Here is an 18,805-nt window from a genome sequence, read left to right as displayed (position 1 = left end):
TAAATATGAGGCACGCATCTGGAAACAGCACAACCAGGGGGGAAGCAATGAAAGGAAGCTGACAGAAAATGTGCAACTATTTAATAAGTATTCATGGAGAAAATATAATTATCATCACATGATTCAGATATTTTTTAGGCCAGCAGAGAAGGCCTTGCAGTCCCTCACCACCCACCACTGGTATAAGGTAACACGAGTTCTATTGTGATGTACAATTCATGTCATTGAGAGTGAGAGCAGCACAGGCCTGAAGAAGATGGAAAGAGTAATGAGCACACTCTAATCTGCCCGTCCACCCGAGTGGAGGGACAAGAGAGTGAAAATCACGTCAACTCAGTTGTTGAAGGCCAAAGGAGGGGGAGTTACTAATTACAGAGTGAGGCAGGTGGGCGGGAGGGGGGGGGCTAGTTTGGCAAAAGAGTGGGAGGTTAAAGTGCATGAAGGGAGATGGAGCAAGGACAGTGAGAAGGTCTAATACTGTTCACTTCTTTCCCATGATTGATGGAGATTCCGCACATGTTCAATCAATTTGCCGTCGTACGACATCAATGAGATCCACTTGACAGGATCGATCTTTTAAAGAAAGATGGCACCTCTTTCCATTTTTTGTGTGCTTTTGCTCGTCTTTTTCCCACCTGCACAAGCTCAGTGGTGGAGTTTTTTCTGGTCGAGCCCCAAGACCACTGCTATCCCCTCTCCTCCACCCTTAACTTCACCGAGTCCTTCGGAGGACACAGCCGGGACAACTTTCAGGAGTGAGATCTCAACTGAGATGTCTGTTTTCAGCCCGATGGGGACACTTAACCCCAATGCGACAACTTTTGGGTCAATTGAGAATGCCAGAGCTCGGTTCAAACCATTGAAACGCTGGAAGAGTGGTGAGTGTGCAAACTGTGTGGAAATGGAAACATTTTTGTTTCTTTAACTATTTTTAATTGTACGTATGATGCTTTCTTGGAATTATTCTAGATTTTGTGAAGTTGTGAGGTCATGTATTTACAAATCCATACCTCACACCTGTCAACCTCAGCCGATTGCTCCCCTTATTAATGATTGCAATCCTCTTTATTAAGTAATAATAAACCTTACAAACACCACGCAGCACATTTTTACTCTATTTACTCACAGCAGGACAGACTATGTACAATAAAAGCTAAGGCAATTTGTCTAAAAAACAAGTTGTGAACCAGGTTTTACAAAAATACTACTTCGGATATGCTACAAGAATACCACAGAAAAAGAAATAAAAACGGAAATAAAATATAAACGATATGTAACTATGTAAGTTTAACAGTATGCCAAATTCCAACTCACTATTACACCAGTTTAAATCAACTCCAGCCCACACGAACAGTAGCTCCTACTTAGGTTTGGGAAATGAAATAATAAAAAACCAAAATCTTACTATAAAAATAGAACAAGAAATAGTACAAACATAGACCTACATTATAACTACAAAATACTAACAAAATACTACATAAACCCCACTACAAAAATACTACCGCAGAAATACTACAAGAAAACTTCAAAAATACTATTGCAGTAATACTACTATTTATATATTATTATTTATTACAGCAAGACAGCCTATGTAGAATAAAAACAAAAGGTAATTTTGTGTAAACAAGTTTCTACAAAAATGTTACTTTGGAAATACTACAAGAATACCAAAGAAGTAAAGCGATAATCATACTATAGAATTAGTACAAGAAATAGTACAAACATACATTAATACTACAAAAATACTATCTAAATCCTAATACAAAATTACAATTGCAGAAATACTACCAGAATACTTCGGAAATACTTTAAGAAATACTGTTACAGAAACTATTTACATATTACTATTTATAACAGCAAGACAGACTATATCGAATACGAAACATAGAGAATTTATGTAAACAAGTGTATTTTATTTACTAAATAAATGCTTGATTGAAGATAACATTTGCCATTGTACCGTGACAATTTGTCATCTGTTACCAGTGATTGAGGATCTGGAATTAAGACAAAATGGGAAAAACTAGATTTGTGTCACAAAAAAACAATTTTTTCAAAAACATTTATTTAAAAAAAATCCGTACACAAATGTTTTACGGAGTACGCAATTTGAAATGATCAAAAGCCGCACAAAATACGGGGAAAATGTAAAAATGGACAGCAATGCAAAATCAAAATGTTTCGGCCTTTTGATAAGGTCTTACTAACATAGTGCTTAGGATAGCACAGGATAGTTCCCAGAGAACAACACCTAAGTAGCCCGTTGACCGGTTCTCAAAAAAGCTCACCAGTCATTATGATTTCCTTGAAAATGTGATTACTAACTAGCATGAAGTATCATTTACCTGGTGAGCTTATTCAAATACATGATAATTTCTGCTAAAATACTTTTTAAAATCAGCCTATAATGTTCCCCTCCACTGCCCATTTTACAACACAGATGTTTTAGTGGTTTATGGGATCCATATTCACCCTATTTCTAGTAAATGCGACCTGATTGTAACTGGTGTTGGGCCATTGCTTAGTAATAATTACAGTTAGTAGTTACTTCATTTAAAATGTTACTCACTTACCCACTACATTATTGACACTAAAAATAAGCGCATTAGTCCCAAAGTAACTATCTTACTTACAAATTACCATATATACTTGCATAGAAGCTGACCCTGAAGAACTGCTTAAAAATAGCCACATACTAAAATAAAATTTTGGGGGGTTTGAACAAATTTATTGACACCAACAACAGCAAACAAACAATGTGAGGTTTGAACAACCCCTCTCGACAATCTTAACAGCAATCAAGCATATTCACAATTTCGTTATGTCTGACAATATGACGTTTTAAACATACTAAAAGAAATACAAGAAATTGTGTACAACAACCTGTGGAAGCAGTGAAGCGTTCATATTTCTTGGCTTATGCTATTTAAGAGCTCAAATTTTGTCTCTGGGTTTCAAACCACGTCTTTATCAGAGATATTCTTTTTTTTTCTGAATGCATGATTGTGTTCATAATTCTTTTTATAAAAAGCCCAAAATTCAGCACACCCTAATCATTTCCTTATGGTTTGTTGTGTAAGCCACACCCCCTTCCTCACATGCTGCCTACCATTCGCTACTGGTGACACACAACTAAATATGCGTATATAAGCTCACACCGTGATTTCAGTATTTTATTTTATTGTTGTAAATTCAGCTTGGATGCGACTATATTCAGTAGGGAGAATATCTCCATGAGGGGAAAATTCATTTCATTATACTCTGTGCTTGAAGCCACGATAACAGTATTCAGTTGTACTTTGTAGATAGGTAAAAACATTCATATTGCTGGCATTATGAAAGTTTTGACAATCAAAATTATGCAGGGTTGTTCAAGGGTAATTCAAGATCTTCATTAAATGAGTAACGGAATAACGCAGTAGCGCACCATGGAGTAGCGACAGTTGAGTTACTACATTTTATTAATAACGCATTACAGTAATTATTATGGCGCAAAGTAATTCCATTCCTAGTACGCATTCCTTTGTAACCAGTTAGTCCCAACACGGGTCATAACATAATAATAACAGTGAATATGGGAATTGCCTGTATTGTAATTGATAACAAAGTAGCGAAATTTGTTTACAATTAGATAAGAGATAATACTCCATAATGAACACATATTGAGACTTAAAAGATATTTAAAAAAAATAAAGAATTTCAGCATAAATGGGGTAAGATATTCACAATGGTCAATGGACAATGGCCTAATAATAGTGCTATGAAAAAAGGTGCAATAACATTTACCTATGAACAAGATAGGAATACCCATCTCACCCCGATCACCACCTCATTGACCAGGTCGGTGTTAGTTTCCTTAAAGCCGAAGTGTGTGATATTTGTCCACTAGATGGTACTGTTGTCTAATGCGAACAAAAAACAGTGCCACAGAGCACAGAGTAGCATCAAGTTTCCAAACAAACATGGCCTCTAGACAGCATTCCACTATGTGAAAGAAATACACATTTCTCCACCTATGATTTTTTTTTATAGAGATTAACATTAGTATGATGGTTTTATGTTTATGCGTACTATTCAAATCACTGTATGCATTTCTGAGCACTAAGAGGCACTAAATATTACACACTGTCCCTTTAAATCAAAGACTAACAGGCTCAAAGACAGGTTATTTCCAAGGGCAAATGATCCTAGTTTTATCTTATTTAAAAATGCTTGCATGCAAACTTCTCAACGCAAACCTTTTACTTTCCTGAAGCTTTTCTTTTGCTCGGGTAGCACCCTGGTATGTGACATAGCCGTACCCTGACGTGCATTGCACAGGGTCTTTGGCAGCATGAGAAATCGGGTTGGAGTGGGCTGGGCAGCGGGAAGCTTTTGTATGACATGACAAGGTCAAGGTGGGTTTAAAAGGTTATGCAGGGCAACACGGAGGGGGGGCGTTTTTTTTGTAAGTCTCGGCCTGTTGATCAGGCATTCATGTGGCCAACATGATGCGGATTATGTGACGTTTGAGAGATTTTGAAGAGCAACTGGAGCACAAAATTAGGTAAAGTGTTGGGAGTTTAATATATCGTTTGAAAACTTTGAAAAAAACTAACGTTTGATTGATAATTAGTCTCCTGAATGACCAAGAGGTGGGCAGATCAATTTAGATATAAGTATGAATGATAGTAAGCAAGTACTCTGATCGAATTGTTACTATTATCTTGGGATCAGTACTTTGTCCCTCCATCAATTTCCTCAAATCACCAGTTTTCTGTGCATTCTCTTTCCTGTTGTTCTGAAACAGTCGTTGTAGTAAGGGTGTTGTCTTTTTGTACCGTTATAAAATGCATTATAGTTTTTTAATAACATATAAAACATTTTTACTGCCCATGTTATTGTACTGTTCATATCATAATTATAATAGACTACTTAAAGGGAGGGTGCAATTGTTCACTGATAATGACATTTCCAAGCAAAAGGTATCAGTATCTTATCGTATTGGCCGATACCCTGTATTTACTTGGTATCATGTTGGATACATTCCCACTATAACCTACCCCACCCTGCCAAGATCTGAAGTCGTGGTTACCGAGTTTATAGGACTGATGTAGCAAAAATGTTCAGAGTTGGGAAAAAAGGCAAACAGGTCGTCCATAAGTTATTGTTAAATAATGATGATAACTGACCAAAAGTCAAATGCCAGTTTTGGGAAATCGCTTTTAATATTGTATTAGTCACCGACAATTACATTCACAATAACCTCGCAACCAGTGACATGCGGTGAGGCCCGTGTCTGGTGAGGCACAGTCAGATTTACAAAGCAAAAACGCATATATACGGTTGCAATGAAAATAACGTTTTATTGTCTTCCTATAACTTATAAATAAAGTGTATGTGCTGCTCCTATTGAATAAAAGCATCAAAAATTCGCAAAACATTGTATGCAACAGAAATCAAACCTGGGTCGGCGAAGGGCACCGACACCTAACCCCTTGACCACTAGTGATGCAGACATATGAAAATGCATTCGATTATGCCATTATCACACTTTTTTTTTTAGCTACGACTGGAAAGTTGAATATATATATATATATATATATATATATATATATATATATATATATATATATATATATATAGGCAAAAGGTATGATGAGGGGAACAACTCTGTGGCATATCTGATGGTGAATCGGACTTTGAGTTTATTTATATCTTTCAGGATGACTTTTTTATGGTTTTTGGAGGATGATGGACCCATGTGGGGGAGTCAGAAACAGGAGGCAGCAGTGCTCAAAACAATGATGGGATTTATTGAAAGTAAAAAAACAAACCATGTGGGCACAAAGCAACCAACAAAATGCCCATACCAGAAACAAAAAAGAACAAATTGTTGTTAAAGACCGAAACTGGAAGTGTCAAATGCAAAGTAAGACATAAACTAGAAACAAACTGACACGGTAGTACAATTTAAATAAGATTACCCGACAATGTTTGATGTATAAAATGTCCTTATAAAGGGTTCAGGATATAGGTGCACAGGTGTGTGGTGATTGGACACAATTGTATCCTCTTCAAACCACAGTTGGGCCCCTGTGGTGGCAGGAGGCGTACCAGACCCTAACAGACCCTCTGTTTACTCCATTCTCTAACATTCGTTTCTGGCACTGTGTAAATAATGAATAGTAATGCCCCGAAGACCCATGCGGTCCAGGGATCCGTGAACCGTGAATCTATTGACTTTTCGCGTGTCTTCTGTATCACTGGTAGACAAGTGTTTAAGTGCTGGGGCTCTAAGGGATGCGGCCCGGGTTCGATTCCTGTTGCATACAATGTTTATCGATTTGGGTCAGCGTTGATTAATCAATAATTGCACAAAAACACTTGTATACCGTAAGACCTAGTGTAGTAACGCATGTGTGGATGTGTAAATTTCTGGCCAATTTGGGGTATTTAGGTGCACCTTATAGTCCGGAAAATGCGGTATTCATTTAAACATTTTTGCACTAAAGCTTCTAATTGGGTCTGTTTCCGGTTGGTCAGGCTGATAAATTGGAGAGCCCCGATCTTTGTAGTGTCTGGTGCAATCCGTAGCTTTTGTGCATATGAGTGAAAAAAAGTGTGTGTGTGGCCTCTATCTAGCATAATGACTTGAAAACTGAAAGGAGATAGACATTGGTCTCATTGTGAATGTTCATTTATGGTGTTCAAGGTTAAGGGGGAGGATTAGGGGATGTTTTGTGTCAATAATATCTCCTCACTTAGATCGCAACCAAGAATGCATGTGCCTGACTTTATGTGTCAAGTACTGTATCAAAACGGATGTTCACTGGAATGTTGGGGTGAAAGTTGCTCACAGTGGGAGACCGATTCACTGAATCAGAAGAAAGTGAAGGAGGGGCCATCGATTCATATGAGCGGTATAATTGGTACACATTGTTGGAAAGTGTTGTCGATGATTATGATCTTTGAGGAAGTGCAGCCAAACATTGAGAGTCAGGAGAAGGTCAACTAGGAAAATTCACTATCTTTGATCCTGGAATAACACCAGATAATATTAAGTTCAATACATTTGAAGGGACAGTGTGTATTATTTAACGCCTGCTAGTGGTAAAAAACGTATTTGATTTTTAAAAAAAAAAAAAAAACTGAGGAAAAAAAAAAACATTGATTGAAATGATAAGTAGAAATACATGAACTTGTCAGGATTTTTCATGCCACGTTCCCCCGACGGTGCTAACCAGAAGGTGTGGAATTGGGCAGATTTGCGTCTAATCTCAAGACACCTATCACCCTGACACTTTGTAATAAAATAAAATGGTTCGACAATGTGTCCAAGGCACTTGTAACGTTGATCAGAGGTATCCGGAAAGATTGTTAGGGGTAAGGTTTGTCCCGTTTCCTCAGCCATAAACTAATATGGAGAAGTGTTTGAAGTGGATAAAGGCATACTCAATGTGAAGACGATTGATGGGAACTGGCACATAGTTATTTGTTCTACAGTAAGTGTTTTATTTTTTATTAAATTGACGTTTACGTTGGTGTTGCACCCTATCAGCCTTACAGCATGATGTGTAGCTCCTCACTGTCACCTTAATTTTGTACATTACCGTGAAATGGAAACCTGGACACGCCTTAAAAAAATCCAGAATATGTTCGTTCTGTCATTGGTTATGAACTTATAAAGTTATCTGCAAAGATTGCCCAAAGAAAGTTTGCTCCTTTTATAGCATTAGATGCGCCAGGAAATAAGAGTGAGTTGACATATCTAAAAAGCATTAAGGTATTTTAGAGGGGAAAACACTAAAGTTTATATACCCTGCTTTACATTTGTAGTAAAGTCCGTCAGAGCTGGCAAATCTGAAATAATGTCTTTGCTCGATGGAGCCTGTGATCTCTCGGTCCAAAGAGGAGTGCTCTACAATTTCTGACTAATAGCCAAATACATCTTTTTAGAATCAGCAAATAATTATGAATTGTACTCAATCACTCTGTGCCCCTTTAAGAGCCCATTTTACTCTTAATAATAAGATACTCTTCAAAATACAATACCAACATAGTAACAGCATAGTAATAACACTAAATCAGTTACAAAAAAAGGAGCTCTCGGCTTCAAAAAGGTTAAATATTTTTTGAAACGTGTGCACTTGTTTTGTCAGAGCAAAGCTCGGGACATCATCTGGACCTGACAGAGTTAATCGGCGTGCCCCTACCGCCTTCCGTCTCCTTCACTACCGGTTTTGAGGGCTTCCCAGCATACAACTTCGGGCCTGAAGCAAACATAGGCAGGCTCACCAAAACTTTTGTGCCTGGAGCATTCTACATCGACTTTGCCATCATTGTCACGGTAACACCGATGTAAAACCCTTCCTAACTAACAGAATATTTGAATAATGTTTTTTGTGTGTGTTTTATGGTAAAAATATTGTTCATACACTTATCTGTCGATCCTCAGCCAATTGCTCCTCTTATTCATGATTGCAATTCCCCTTATTAAGCGATAACCTTACAAACAAAACATTATTTACTCAGAGCAAGACAGACTATGTAACATGAAAACAAAGATAATTTTTGTAAAATAAGTTTATTTTATTTACCAAATAAACAATTAAAAACAATCTTTTCAGCATCTTTCTTAGTTTTTTTCCCCACTTGCAGTAAATTTAGTCTCATTGTATATAGCAGTATATTTCATACCTGCCAACCTCAGCCAATTGCTACAGTTTTTAATGATTGTAATTCCCCTTATTAAACGACAATGAACGCACAAACACATAGTGGCAAATATTTACTCTAAAAAGGACAGACCATGTGGATAATATTACCAATCTATGGTGATGTTGTCGTCTGCTAAGAGTGACAGAGACAATCCAGATTAGAGCAGCATTAGGCAAGACGAAATCAGTCCAACAAAATATGTTCTTTTTTTTTATTATTCTTTTTGTCCCCTTACAAGATTGTTGAACATTTTGAAATGATCAAAATAACTTTTAAAAAAAAAGTCAGGTATTTAAACACAACACTGGACACTTCGGGATCAAATTGAATTAGCTTGAAACAATAAAAACACCAAAGAGTGTTTTATATTTAAAAAGAGGATTTGATTCATCGTTGCAAAGTGTTTTTAATGATCTGTTCTATTGAATATTATTTTCAGTTTTGTAGGATGTGTTTAGTTTTTCAGGAGACCAAATGTGATTTACTAGATATTTATATTCTGTTTTTCTAAAATATTTATTTTAATTCTTTTTCAAAGTATGTGTTTTTTGTTTTACCCCCCCAAAAATTCAAAAAATGTTCCCTGTTTTGCAGAATATTTGTTTTCAAGTTTTCTGTTTTTTTTTTGGGGATGCATTTCAAAAGAATCATTTTGTATCAATGAATCCTTGTTCGAAGACTAAGAATCATCAGATGCCTGTATCAAGTCAACATACTATGTGACTCAAAAATAGGACTATCTCCTAGTGTCTATAAATAGTGCCGTGTGTCGTTCTAAGTGTGCTTAAGATGTTGAAAATATAATGTTTTCTCTATTGAATATTTGTTGACAATGCTGAGCTGAGTTCAAAGAGCTTTTATATGTTTTCCAATGTGCTTTCTGCTTTTATCTTACTGTTAGCTATGCAGTTCTGTAACATGTAACACATTAGGAAGCAGGAGTGAGAGGGGAGACTTAATGCTCGTCATTGCAGTTTATTGTTAATGTAGTATGAAAATAGTAAAAGTAAGAAAAGGCCTATTTTAAGTACAGTCCCAATGCAACCCAAACCCCAAACAACAAATAAAAAGAGCTTATTTGGGCGCGTCAAGGAAATGCACGTACTTGATGAATGAGCTGTGATCATGACTTTAAGCCATGATAAGCTCTGGACAGCACCTTTAAACCTAATTGAAATAAAGCTTAGTTCTACTGTGTATCACTGCCAAGTTTGTTCACCAGTACTCAAAGCAATGAATGTCAATTCTGTAATTGGTCTCAAATTTAGAAAACAAATCCCCAAAAAACGGAAGGAAAAGTTTCAGGAATATTGTTTGAAAACTATTTTCTTTAAAACAGAAAAATGTAACATCATATAAATCAATTTTACAAAGAAAACCCCCGCACAAAGCTCCCTTCAAAAAAAATGTCTGAAAACAGGTGTGTTGTTGTATTTCTCTATTGAATGCAACATGCTCCCTAGGTAACCGATCACAGTTAATTCCTTATTTCATTTTTTGCTTCAGATTCGTCCAGCCAACCAGAGGGGAGGCACGCTCTTCGCCATCACAGACGCCCGTCAAAAAGTTGTAGAGTTGGGCTTAGCACTCACTCCAGTCCACGGCGGTCTGCAGAATATCTTGTTGTACTACACGGATGGCGAGCATCCATCACATAGCCAGAAAGCTGCCGCCTTCACTGTCCCTGACATGACGGAGCAGTGGACACGTTTTACTGTGAGTTATACACCTGAATATGGTTTGGAAATTGTTCTTTCACCATGTAGATTACGCATCTATTTATCCCGATACAGTAGTTTTTTATATTATTTTTCTCCTATCTTAGAGTGCCATATCTGATCTCGTTGCTGTTATCAATGACATTTAAGAAATTTCAATTCAATTAAAAAAAATGGTCCAGAAAATCAAATGGTATATTTTTTTATTTTAATCAGAGGTAAAATTGGGCCTAAAAAAACAACTTGATTTGCAGGACGGAGCCCGAAGCTAACCCATCTCATCTCATCTCATTAGCTTCACCGCTTATCCTCAGTAGGGTCGCGGGGGTGCTGGAGCCCATCCAAGCAATCATCGGGCAGTGGGCAGGGGACACCCTGAACTGGTTGCCAGCCAATTGTAGGGCACACAGGGACAGACAACTCGCTCGCTCATTCACACCTAGGGACAATTTGGACCGGCCAATCCACCTGAAATGCATGTCTTTGGAATGTGGGAGGAAACCGGAGTGCCCGGAGGAAACCCACGCAAGCACGGGGAGAACATACAAACTCCGCACAGGAAGTCCGGTAGCTGGATTTGAACCCACACAGGAGGTTCCCAAGACCTTAGAACTGTGCCGCACACGTGCTAACCACTGCGCCGCCGTGCTGCCCGAAGCTAACCCAAAATGTATTATTTTAATTTTGAGGACTCAGTAGGGTGATAGGTGCTTCACGATAACAATTTAAAGACTCCCTTTTATAATGACATCTAAGTTAAACAAGCCTGTGTAAACATTTACATCTTTTATATTTCTGTGTCAGCAGAGGATACATTAACTGAGCATTCTCCATCATTGACGGATTTTTTTAGAGTTGACCCTGAAAATTTCAAGGCCATCCATCATTTTGACGGGTTAAAAATTGGGCCATGAACCACAGAAGCAGTACGTCTTTTAGCATCTAGCACAGAGAGACACAAAGAAGTAAAATGTTCGGTCGGCAAAAGCCAAAGCAGACAGAGAAGTCTTTTTGGAAAAAAAAAAATATATATATATTTATATATATTGTTTTTTTTTGTTGTTTTTTTTAGTATCCATACATGGTTTTAGAGTACTTGATGATTCTATTATTCTTATTCAACTTGCTCGTGTCAATGTGATAGGTGGTTGTCAAGCACAACAAGGTGTGCTTTTTCGTGGATTAAGCTCTTATCTGCGCTTATAATTATAAGATAGAAAGGAAAGATTCAGACTAGAGGGAAATTCAAATTTGTTGGGTAAAGTTTAATACTTGATGATGCTATTTGAATGTCAATGTGATAGGTGGTTGTGGAACACAATGAGGTGCGCCTCTACATGGACTGCGGAGAAGCCGAGAAGATTACCTTCCATCGGAGGCCAGAAAGGCTCACGTTCTCGCACAACTCTGGCATTTTTGTTGCAAATGCGGGAAGCACCGGCCTTGAGAAGTTTGAGGTAAGTCAAAAACAGACATGTTAAATGTCAGTATGTCAGGAACCAGGAACGGAGACGGGAACCCAATTGCGTTAGTTTTAGTTTTATTTGAAAAGAGACGTAAGCTGGCACCAACGATCCAGTGATCGTTGATTATGGGGAGCAGGTCGCTCGGGACGCGGAAGTGGCACTTCTCTGGCGAGCGATAGCGGTGTCGAAGAGGGAAAAGCAGGTCGGGTTACCGGGGCACAGGAGCAGAGACGTGATCAAACGGAAACTGGTCGAAGCCGGGAAATGTACGGGAGTCAAAAACAGGGAGTCAGGTTCGGAAGGCTTGCCTTAGCGGGAGCTGAAGGTTCGCAATGATCGGATGCCGGTAACAGGGAGTCGGAGGGGTTTAAAAGGTGGCAAGGAGCCAATCAGCGACCAGGGCTTTTGGCGTCACCAGGGCAGCCGCAGGTGCCCTGAATCAGTAATCATGACACAGTAGTGTGCACAGACATCTTTGTGGCAAAATTATGCTTTTGTGGGTATGCAGTTCTTTATTAAACTGTCTATTATTCATTCATCAGTGGTGGTCTGTCCATTTTACACCCAGGCTTTCACTGATGTGATACTTAATCCAGGTTGAACAATTTCTATCCAAATACTATCATTTATAGCATCACAGTTAAAAAAAACGTACACAAAAGTACTCGTGCGCACGACTCAGCGTTACATTGCCTAACACGTATACGACACATGCTATTTTCCGGAGCATTTAGATATAAAAAAAAAACAGAGTCAGCAATTAACATGTGTCGATATGCATACTATTGCAAACATTTGAAAATAAGAAAATTAAAAATTGAATTGTCCTCAAAGTGTTACCTCCTCACAAGCAGAGGTGGGTAATAACAAATTACATTTACTTGAGTATGTTTTGGGACGTATTTTTAAATCACTTTATGTATACACGTGTACTAGAATGACAATAAAGTAGATCTGAATCTGAATCTGAATCTGAAATGATCTGAAATGATCTGCATTTATATCGCGCTTTTCAAGTCAATTACTTCCCAAAGCGCTTTGCAATGTGCTCCACATTTCCCAATAGCGGCCTTGTATTGCAGCCATGTAAGACGCTAACCTGCTTATTGGGGGTATTAGGGGTTCACTTCAACATGTAACATGGACGAGCCGGGATTCAAACTGGGATCCCTTGATCCCAAGACGAGCGCTCTACCTCCTGAGCTACTGCCGCTTACTTTTACCTTTGCACCATGGTCATCCTCGAAGGGGGATTACCACTTGTGAGCCCCTTCTCAATTTTTTTTTAATTTTCATTATGCTGAGGTTTTTGAGTTTTTCCTAGCTCGCATGTTGGTTTAAGATCAGGGGATGGTGTCATTGAAACCTGTGCAGTCATTTGAGACATTTTGTGATTAAGGCTATACAAATAAACGTGACTTGATTTGAGCAGATTTGTGAGGAAGATATGGTACTCTTACTCCGCTACATTATGTCTATTTAACGCGTTACTTAAGTAACTATGCACATTCTTGGTTTGTTTTCTTTTTTGTCCGCTCCTGTGGGAGACAAGTCCTGCCCCTTTGCATATGCCTGTTCCGCCAAGGACCCCAAAGATAAAACGAAATAAATAACTGCATAGAAATCTAACTTATTACTAATCAAACTGCCTTAATGTGAATTTATTTACTTTCATATTTGTTGCTCTTCTATCATTATAAATGCATGCTGTATTTTATTGTTTTTTTTTGGGGGGACCAGATAAGGGGAACATCATGCACCTTTGTTGTTTTTTCCAATACTCAAAATAAAAATGACCAACAAAATTTGATTCCTTAATTGCATTTCTTTAATTTTATCAAAACAATTAAACATTTTGTAATCTATTAATATTGTAACAAAGTAAAACTTGAGTCGGTATCATACAACAGAGTAGTCATGTCATTCTCCATAGGGTGTGCTGCATTTAACTTAGTCATTTTGGCAATAGGCTAATATAGATACATACAGCATGTGTTGCGTTCACTATACGGCTCATTTAAGGCTTTTAATTTGGCCGGAGGCTCCTAACATTTTTTTAAATTTTTGGTCCAAAATAGCTTTTTTAAATTCTAAATGCAATAGAGATTTTTTTAAAAACTGCTAATCCGTTGCACCAACAAGATGTCAGGACCGTCGGCGATGCAGGAACACCTTGCATAGATTTGTTGACATTGGTGAGATTTAAAAACAGAAAGGAAGTTAGTGGGGGATTGTATAAGGGAGGAAGATGTCATACCGTTCTGTCATGACATGGCTTGTTCTAGGTCGGTCGGACGGACGGATGGATGGATCCCTTAACCACCAGAGTCGTAGGGGCACCATTTCCTATGGTGTGCGTTGGGCAAGTACAGCCTGACCATTGCCAACACAAACTTCCCAGTTGAAAGTTAAAGTTTTAACTCATATCTACTGTATGAAATTAAATGAAATGATGAAATGAAATTATCTGCATTTATATAGCGCTTTTCAAGTCAATGAAGACTTCCCAAAGCGCTTTACAATGTGATTCACATCTACCCATTAACACACACTCACACACCAATGCAAGCGCCAACCTGCTTATTGGGGGCATTAGGGGTACTGTGTCTTGCCCAAGGACACTTCAACATGTAACACAGAGGAGCCGGGATTCGAACCTGCGATCTCTTGATCCCCAGACGAGCGCTCTACCTCCTGAGCTAATGCTGCTAAAGCTTCTCTGGTTATAAATTGAAGCAACATTGAAGATCTAACTCAAGAACTAGGGCAGTTTTATAGCTTTAGGATGAGGTTAAGGAGGCTTTAAAACGATATTACAGGGTAAAAGAGAACTTTGAATGTAGAGTAACTTGCCCATGTCTTTGTTTTGTTTCTATTTTGTATCAAATGTTAAAAGTAAGAAAAGACCCTTTTCAAGTTAAATCCAAAGGCCAAAAAAAAACAAGAAAGATAAAAAAGGAAGCGTTACTTGAAAATGCACACACGTGCAACATAAGGAGCTTTAAAGAGGCTGCAAAGATGACACAAGCCAAGAGATGGCAGCAGTGAGTAAAACAGTTCCAAATTCTTTACAGCCCCTTTAACAATGAATGTTGCATTTTTAAGATGGACATATTTGTTTTCAACTCCATACAGATACATAACAACATCAAGCACTGTTTCTGGCTTGATATTTGTATACAGTTAGTCAGACTGTTAAGTCACTGTCAGTCACTTAGTTAGCATATGTTCTCCTTTTGAGGAAGCATCAGTCGTGGTGCCCAAACTATGGCCCGCCGGCCATCTACATCCCACTAAGTCTATTTCAGTTTACAGTATAGTAAACACTCAAAATAAGGAGAGAACACATCAATGACATTTCAGCTTGCAAGGACAAGAGGAGAGGACTGCACTAAAATGTCAACCTGTTTGAAAGATCCCCCCTGAGCCCTTCCTTATTAATAAATCTCCTGAGTTACAAAAAGCAAAACAGCTCAGGCTGTGGAAATCAGAGCATACCAACATTATTGACCAATAGTGACATTGATGTAAATAGTGCATTATAATGTAAATAACAAACAACAGTGGATAATAACAGTTAAAAAAATTAAGAACCCTGGCATCCTATTCAATCTGCCTGCATAATGGTATAGTCAAGTCAAGTTATGTTAATTTGTATAGCCCTTAATTACAAGGAGTCTCAAATGGCTGCACTGACCACAGATTATTGCAAACTACTGTACAGACAATTATTACACCATGCCCTGATCTAAAACCTACATGAGGGCAAGGAAAAACTTAAAAACCTCCACATGAGGAAAATGAAGAAACAGATCTACAGTACATTCTTTTTATAAACAAGCAAAATAGACTTACCAAGCGGCTTGCAGCATATACTAAAAATTATACTCTTTAGAAGAGTTGTATTTTCTACCAAGAACAGTGTATAGCATTTTTAAATACACATGAGGTAGAGCGCTCGCCTTGGGATCAAGAGATCGCAGTTTGAATCCCGGCTCCTCCGTGTTACATGTCGAAGTGCCCTTGGGTAAGACACTGAACCCCTAATACCCCCAATAAGCAGGTTAGCGCCTTACATGGCTGCACACTGTAAAGCGCTTTGGGAAGTCTTGACTTGAAAAGCGCTATATGAATGCAAATCATCTCATTTAATAAACAATAATGTAAAGCAAATTGATTTTTTTTTAATTCCAAACTTACCTTATAGAAAGCTTTGGTTTCAGTTTACAAACCCAATAAATCAAGCCGGATTGAGGTGTGTTTGTTAAATTAAAGGGGGAAAACATTCAAATAAACTCTTTTGGTTGCCCTAAGAGACAGGAGTTTAGTTCTTTCCTTGCTGGGAATAGATTAATGTTATTGCAGCCTAACTATTCAGCCCCCGAGTGGTTTTATTTAAAAACTTCCATCCTCACACCTTATCTTCAGGGATCCATTCAACAGCTGATCATCAAAGACGATCCTAGGGCAGCAGACGAGCAATGTGAGGATGACGACCCTGATGTAAGCAACAAACACACATTACAACATCATTGCATTCACTGTGTTAACAATCTGATTCAATAAATACAACGATAAGTTTCTCAGTAAGAAAAGCTGGAGCACAGAAGACTTGAAAAGCAGATTTTGAAGGATGTTTTAAATATTTGAATGTAATATATTTTTCTTCTCATGACGCATTTGTTGAAGGCTTCTGGGTTTGCCAGTGGTGATGATGGTCTGGATGACAGAGAAACAGAGCAAAAAACTATTAAGAAAACAGGAGGGAAACATGAAGTTGAACAGGTAAGGAAAGATTGTTAGTGTTACACAATGTATTTTGGGTCCAGTTGCCTGCAGCTAGTAAAGCAGTAGCTGCTTTATAAACTACCATATACATCCATCCATCCATTTTCTCTGTCACTTATCCTCACTAGGGTTGTGGGGGTGCTGGAGCCCATCCCTGCCATCTTCGGGCAGTGGGCAGGGAACACCCTGAACTGGTTGCCAGCCAGTTGCAGGGCACCCAGTGACATACAACTCACTCACTCATTCACACTAAGGGACCATTTGGACTGGCCTTTACAGCCCAGATAAGATCATAAGAAAATGCATGTTTGAAACATAGTGAATAATAAACTTGAATTATCATCTCCTATATGCAGTAATCTCCCCAACTCAAGTCACATCTATTTGTATAGCCCTTAATCACAGAATCTCAAATGGCAGCAAAGGCTCACAGTTATAGTAGTTGCAACACCCCTTTACCTTAAACCTACACAAGGGCAAGAAGAAACTGGAAAAACCCCAGCATGCGGAAAACCTTGAGATGGGACCACACATGAGGTAATCCCCCTTACAACACAACAAGAATATTGGGTGTTGTGAGGATGTTGCATAGGCACCAATTGACAAAAATAAATTACGTTCATTATTTTTTTTTGGTAGCAATGGTTGTTTCTATCAAAGATGTTGGTTTTATATGACTTGAGCACTGGTTTTATCAAAGGCACCCACACCAAAGTAAATATGTGCCTGTTTGTCATCTTTCTTACTCCCACATGTGGGAAGTCAAGTTAACCCCAAACATCCCGTCTTGTCCTAGGAAACCTCAAAAGAAATACATTCAGTCATGTCATTCTGGATACAGCCTTTACTGCCCCAAAGACACTTTTCAATTTGTATTAGACCAATGCGGCACAGGCCACAAAATTAATACCATAGAGCTACCAAAAGCTAAGAATATTTTTAGCTTACTACAACAGTTTATACACAATTACTAAATACCCCTATGAAAATGACTAAAAAAATGAAGAAATACGACTTTTGGATTTAAAATGTTTTTTTTCTTATAAAGTGGATGGTTGCACATATTTAACAGCTATATTGATACCAATTTTTACACAACACTTGAAAATGATTGCCACTTTGTTGCTTTCAATGCTCCATTGCCCAACTATAACTGGTGCTCTTAAATGCTCCTATGTAATTTCTGAAATATGATTTTCAATATTTGGCAGCTCTGATGCTGTAATAGGCCATAGTGATCGACCCTGATTAGCGTTCTACATGTTTATATGATAAACTGTAAGAGTTTTAATAGCACACATTTTCTTATAGGAAAACACTGTTCCACTAAGTGCACCACCCACCGCAGCTCCAATGCTGGAAACTGACCAACAATCAAGTTACCAGAACCCGATCAAGGCCAATGAAGAAATATTGCTAAGAGGTTAAATTTATGACTTTGTCGATGTTTGATTATGTTGAAATTCAGTGTTTTGTGTCAAGGATTCACTGATTTTGCATGTCTGTTACTTTAATATTGCGGTCAGAATTTTGTAAATTCTCATCCGCAGGTTCTCATCAAACAGATGAACCCGGGGAAGCATCTGAAAATGTCAGTTCAAATGAATGATTATTGTATATTTCAATTGTTTGGTGGGACTATGTCATAAGAAGCCTTTCAATATTCACCACCCAGGTTCTTCGCAAAGGAGAGCCGGGAGAACCTGGACAACCGGGCTCACCTGGTTCCCCAGGGCCCATTCTTCCACCGAGGCAAATGGAGCCAGGGTCAAGAGGTCCGCCCGGAATTCCTGGAAAACCAGGAAAACCAGGAAGAGATGGAGAGCAGGTTTGTGTTTGACACGCACACTTTGCAGAACTCCAACAAACATTGAACATGGGCTGGGTCAGGGGAAAAGCTCACCAACCTCTGCCAAACGCTTTTCAGGGAATGAAGGGAGACAACGGAGAAGTGGTAAGATTGATATTTGTTGTATATTTCCGTCTAATGACTCGCTGTGTAGTGTTAGTAGAAAATTGTCGCATGAAGAGTTAACAAACGTTTATAACTTGCAATTGAAATTAGGTCACATGTTCTGCTAAATTGGCTAAGAAAACTATGAACCATTAACACCATCATCCAAACATGTGGTC

At 38.3% G+C, this 18,805-nt stretch overlaps 1 protein-coding gene across 2 annotated transcripts in view; it reads left to right on the top strand.

Annotated features, from left to right (window-relative positions):
- Nucleotides 1-468: 468 nt before the first annotated feature.
- The window catches only part of col15a1b (collagen, type XV, alpha 1b), a 55,264-nt gene continuing 36,927 nt past the window's right edge, over nucleotides 469-18,805 (top strand). For both annotated transcript variants that reach the window (XM_088344648.1, XM_088344739.1), the window contains exons 1-10: nucleotides 469-878; nucleotides 8,142-8,329; nucleotides 10,207-10,416; nucleotides 11,723-11,875; nucleotides 16,313-16,387; nucleotides 16,574-16,669; nucleotides 17,984-18,095; nucleotides 18,223-18,263; nucleotides 18,348-18,500; nucleotides 18,600-18,626. In XM_088344648.1, coding sequence (XP_088200774.1) covers nucleotides 587-878; nucleotides 8,142-8,329; nucleotides 10,207-10,416; nucleotides 11,723-11,875; nucleotides 16,313-16,387; nucleotides 16,574-16,669; nucleotides 17,984-18,095; nucleotides 18,223-18,263; nucleotides 18,348-18,500; nucleotides 18,600-18,626 — 1,347 coding nt within the window. In that variant the 5' untranslated portion in view covers nucleotides 469-586. The remainder of the gene's footprint in view (nucleotides 879-8,141; nucleotides 8,330-10,206; nucleotides 10,417-11,722; nucleotides 11,876-16,312; nucleotides 16,388-16,573; nucleotides 16,670-17,983; nucleotides 18,096-18,222; nucleotides 18,264-18,347; nucleotides 18,501-18,599; nucleotides 18,627-18,805) is intronic.

Source organism: Urocampus carinirostris, chromosome 1, assembly GCF_059441175.1.
Source record: "Urocampus carinirostris isolate Australia breed hairy pipefish chromosome 1, RoL_Ucar_1.0, whole genome shotgun sequence".
NCBI lineage: Eukaryota > Metazoa > Chordata > Actinopteri > Syngnathiformes > Syngnathidae > Urocampus > Urocampus carinirostris.
Note: the sequence above shows the minus strand (reverse complement) of the source record. Positions and strands in the feature narration are given on the sequence as shown.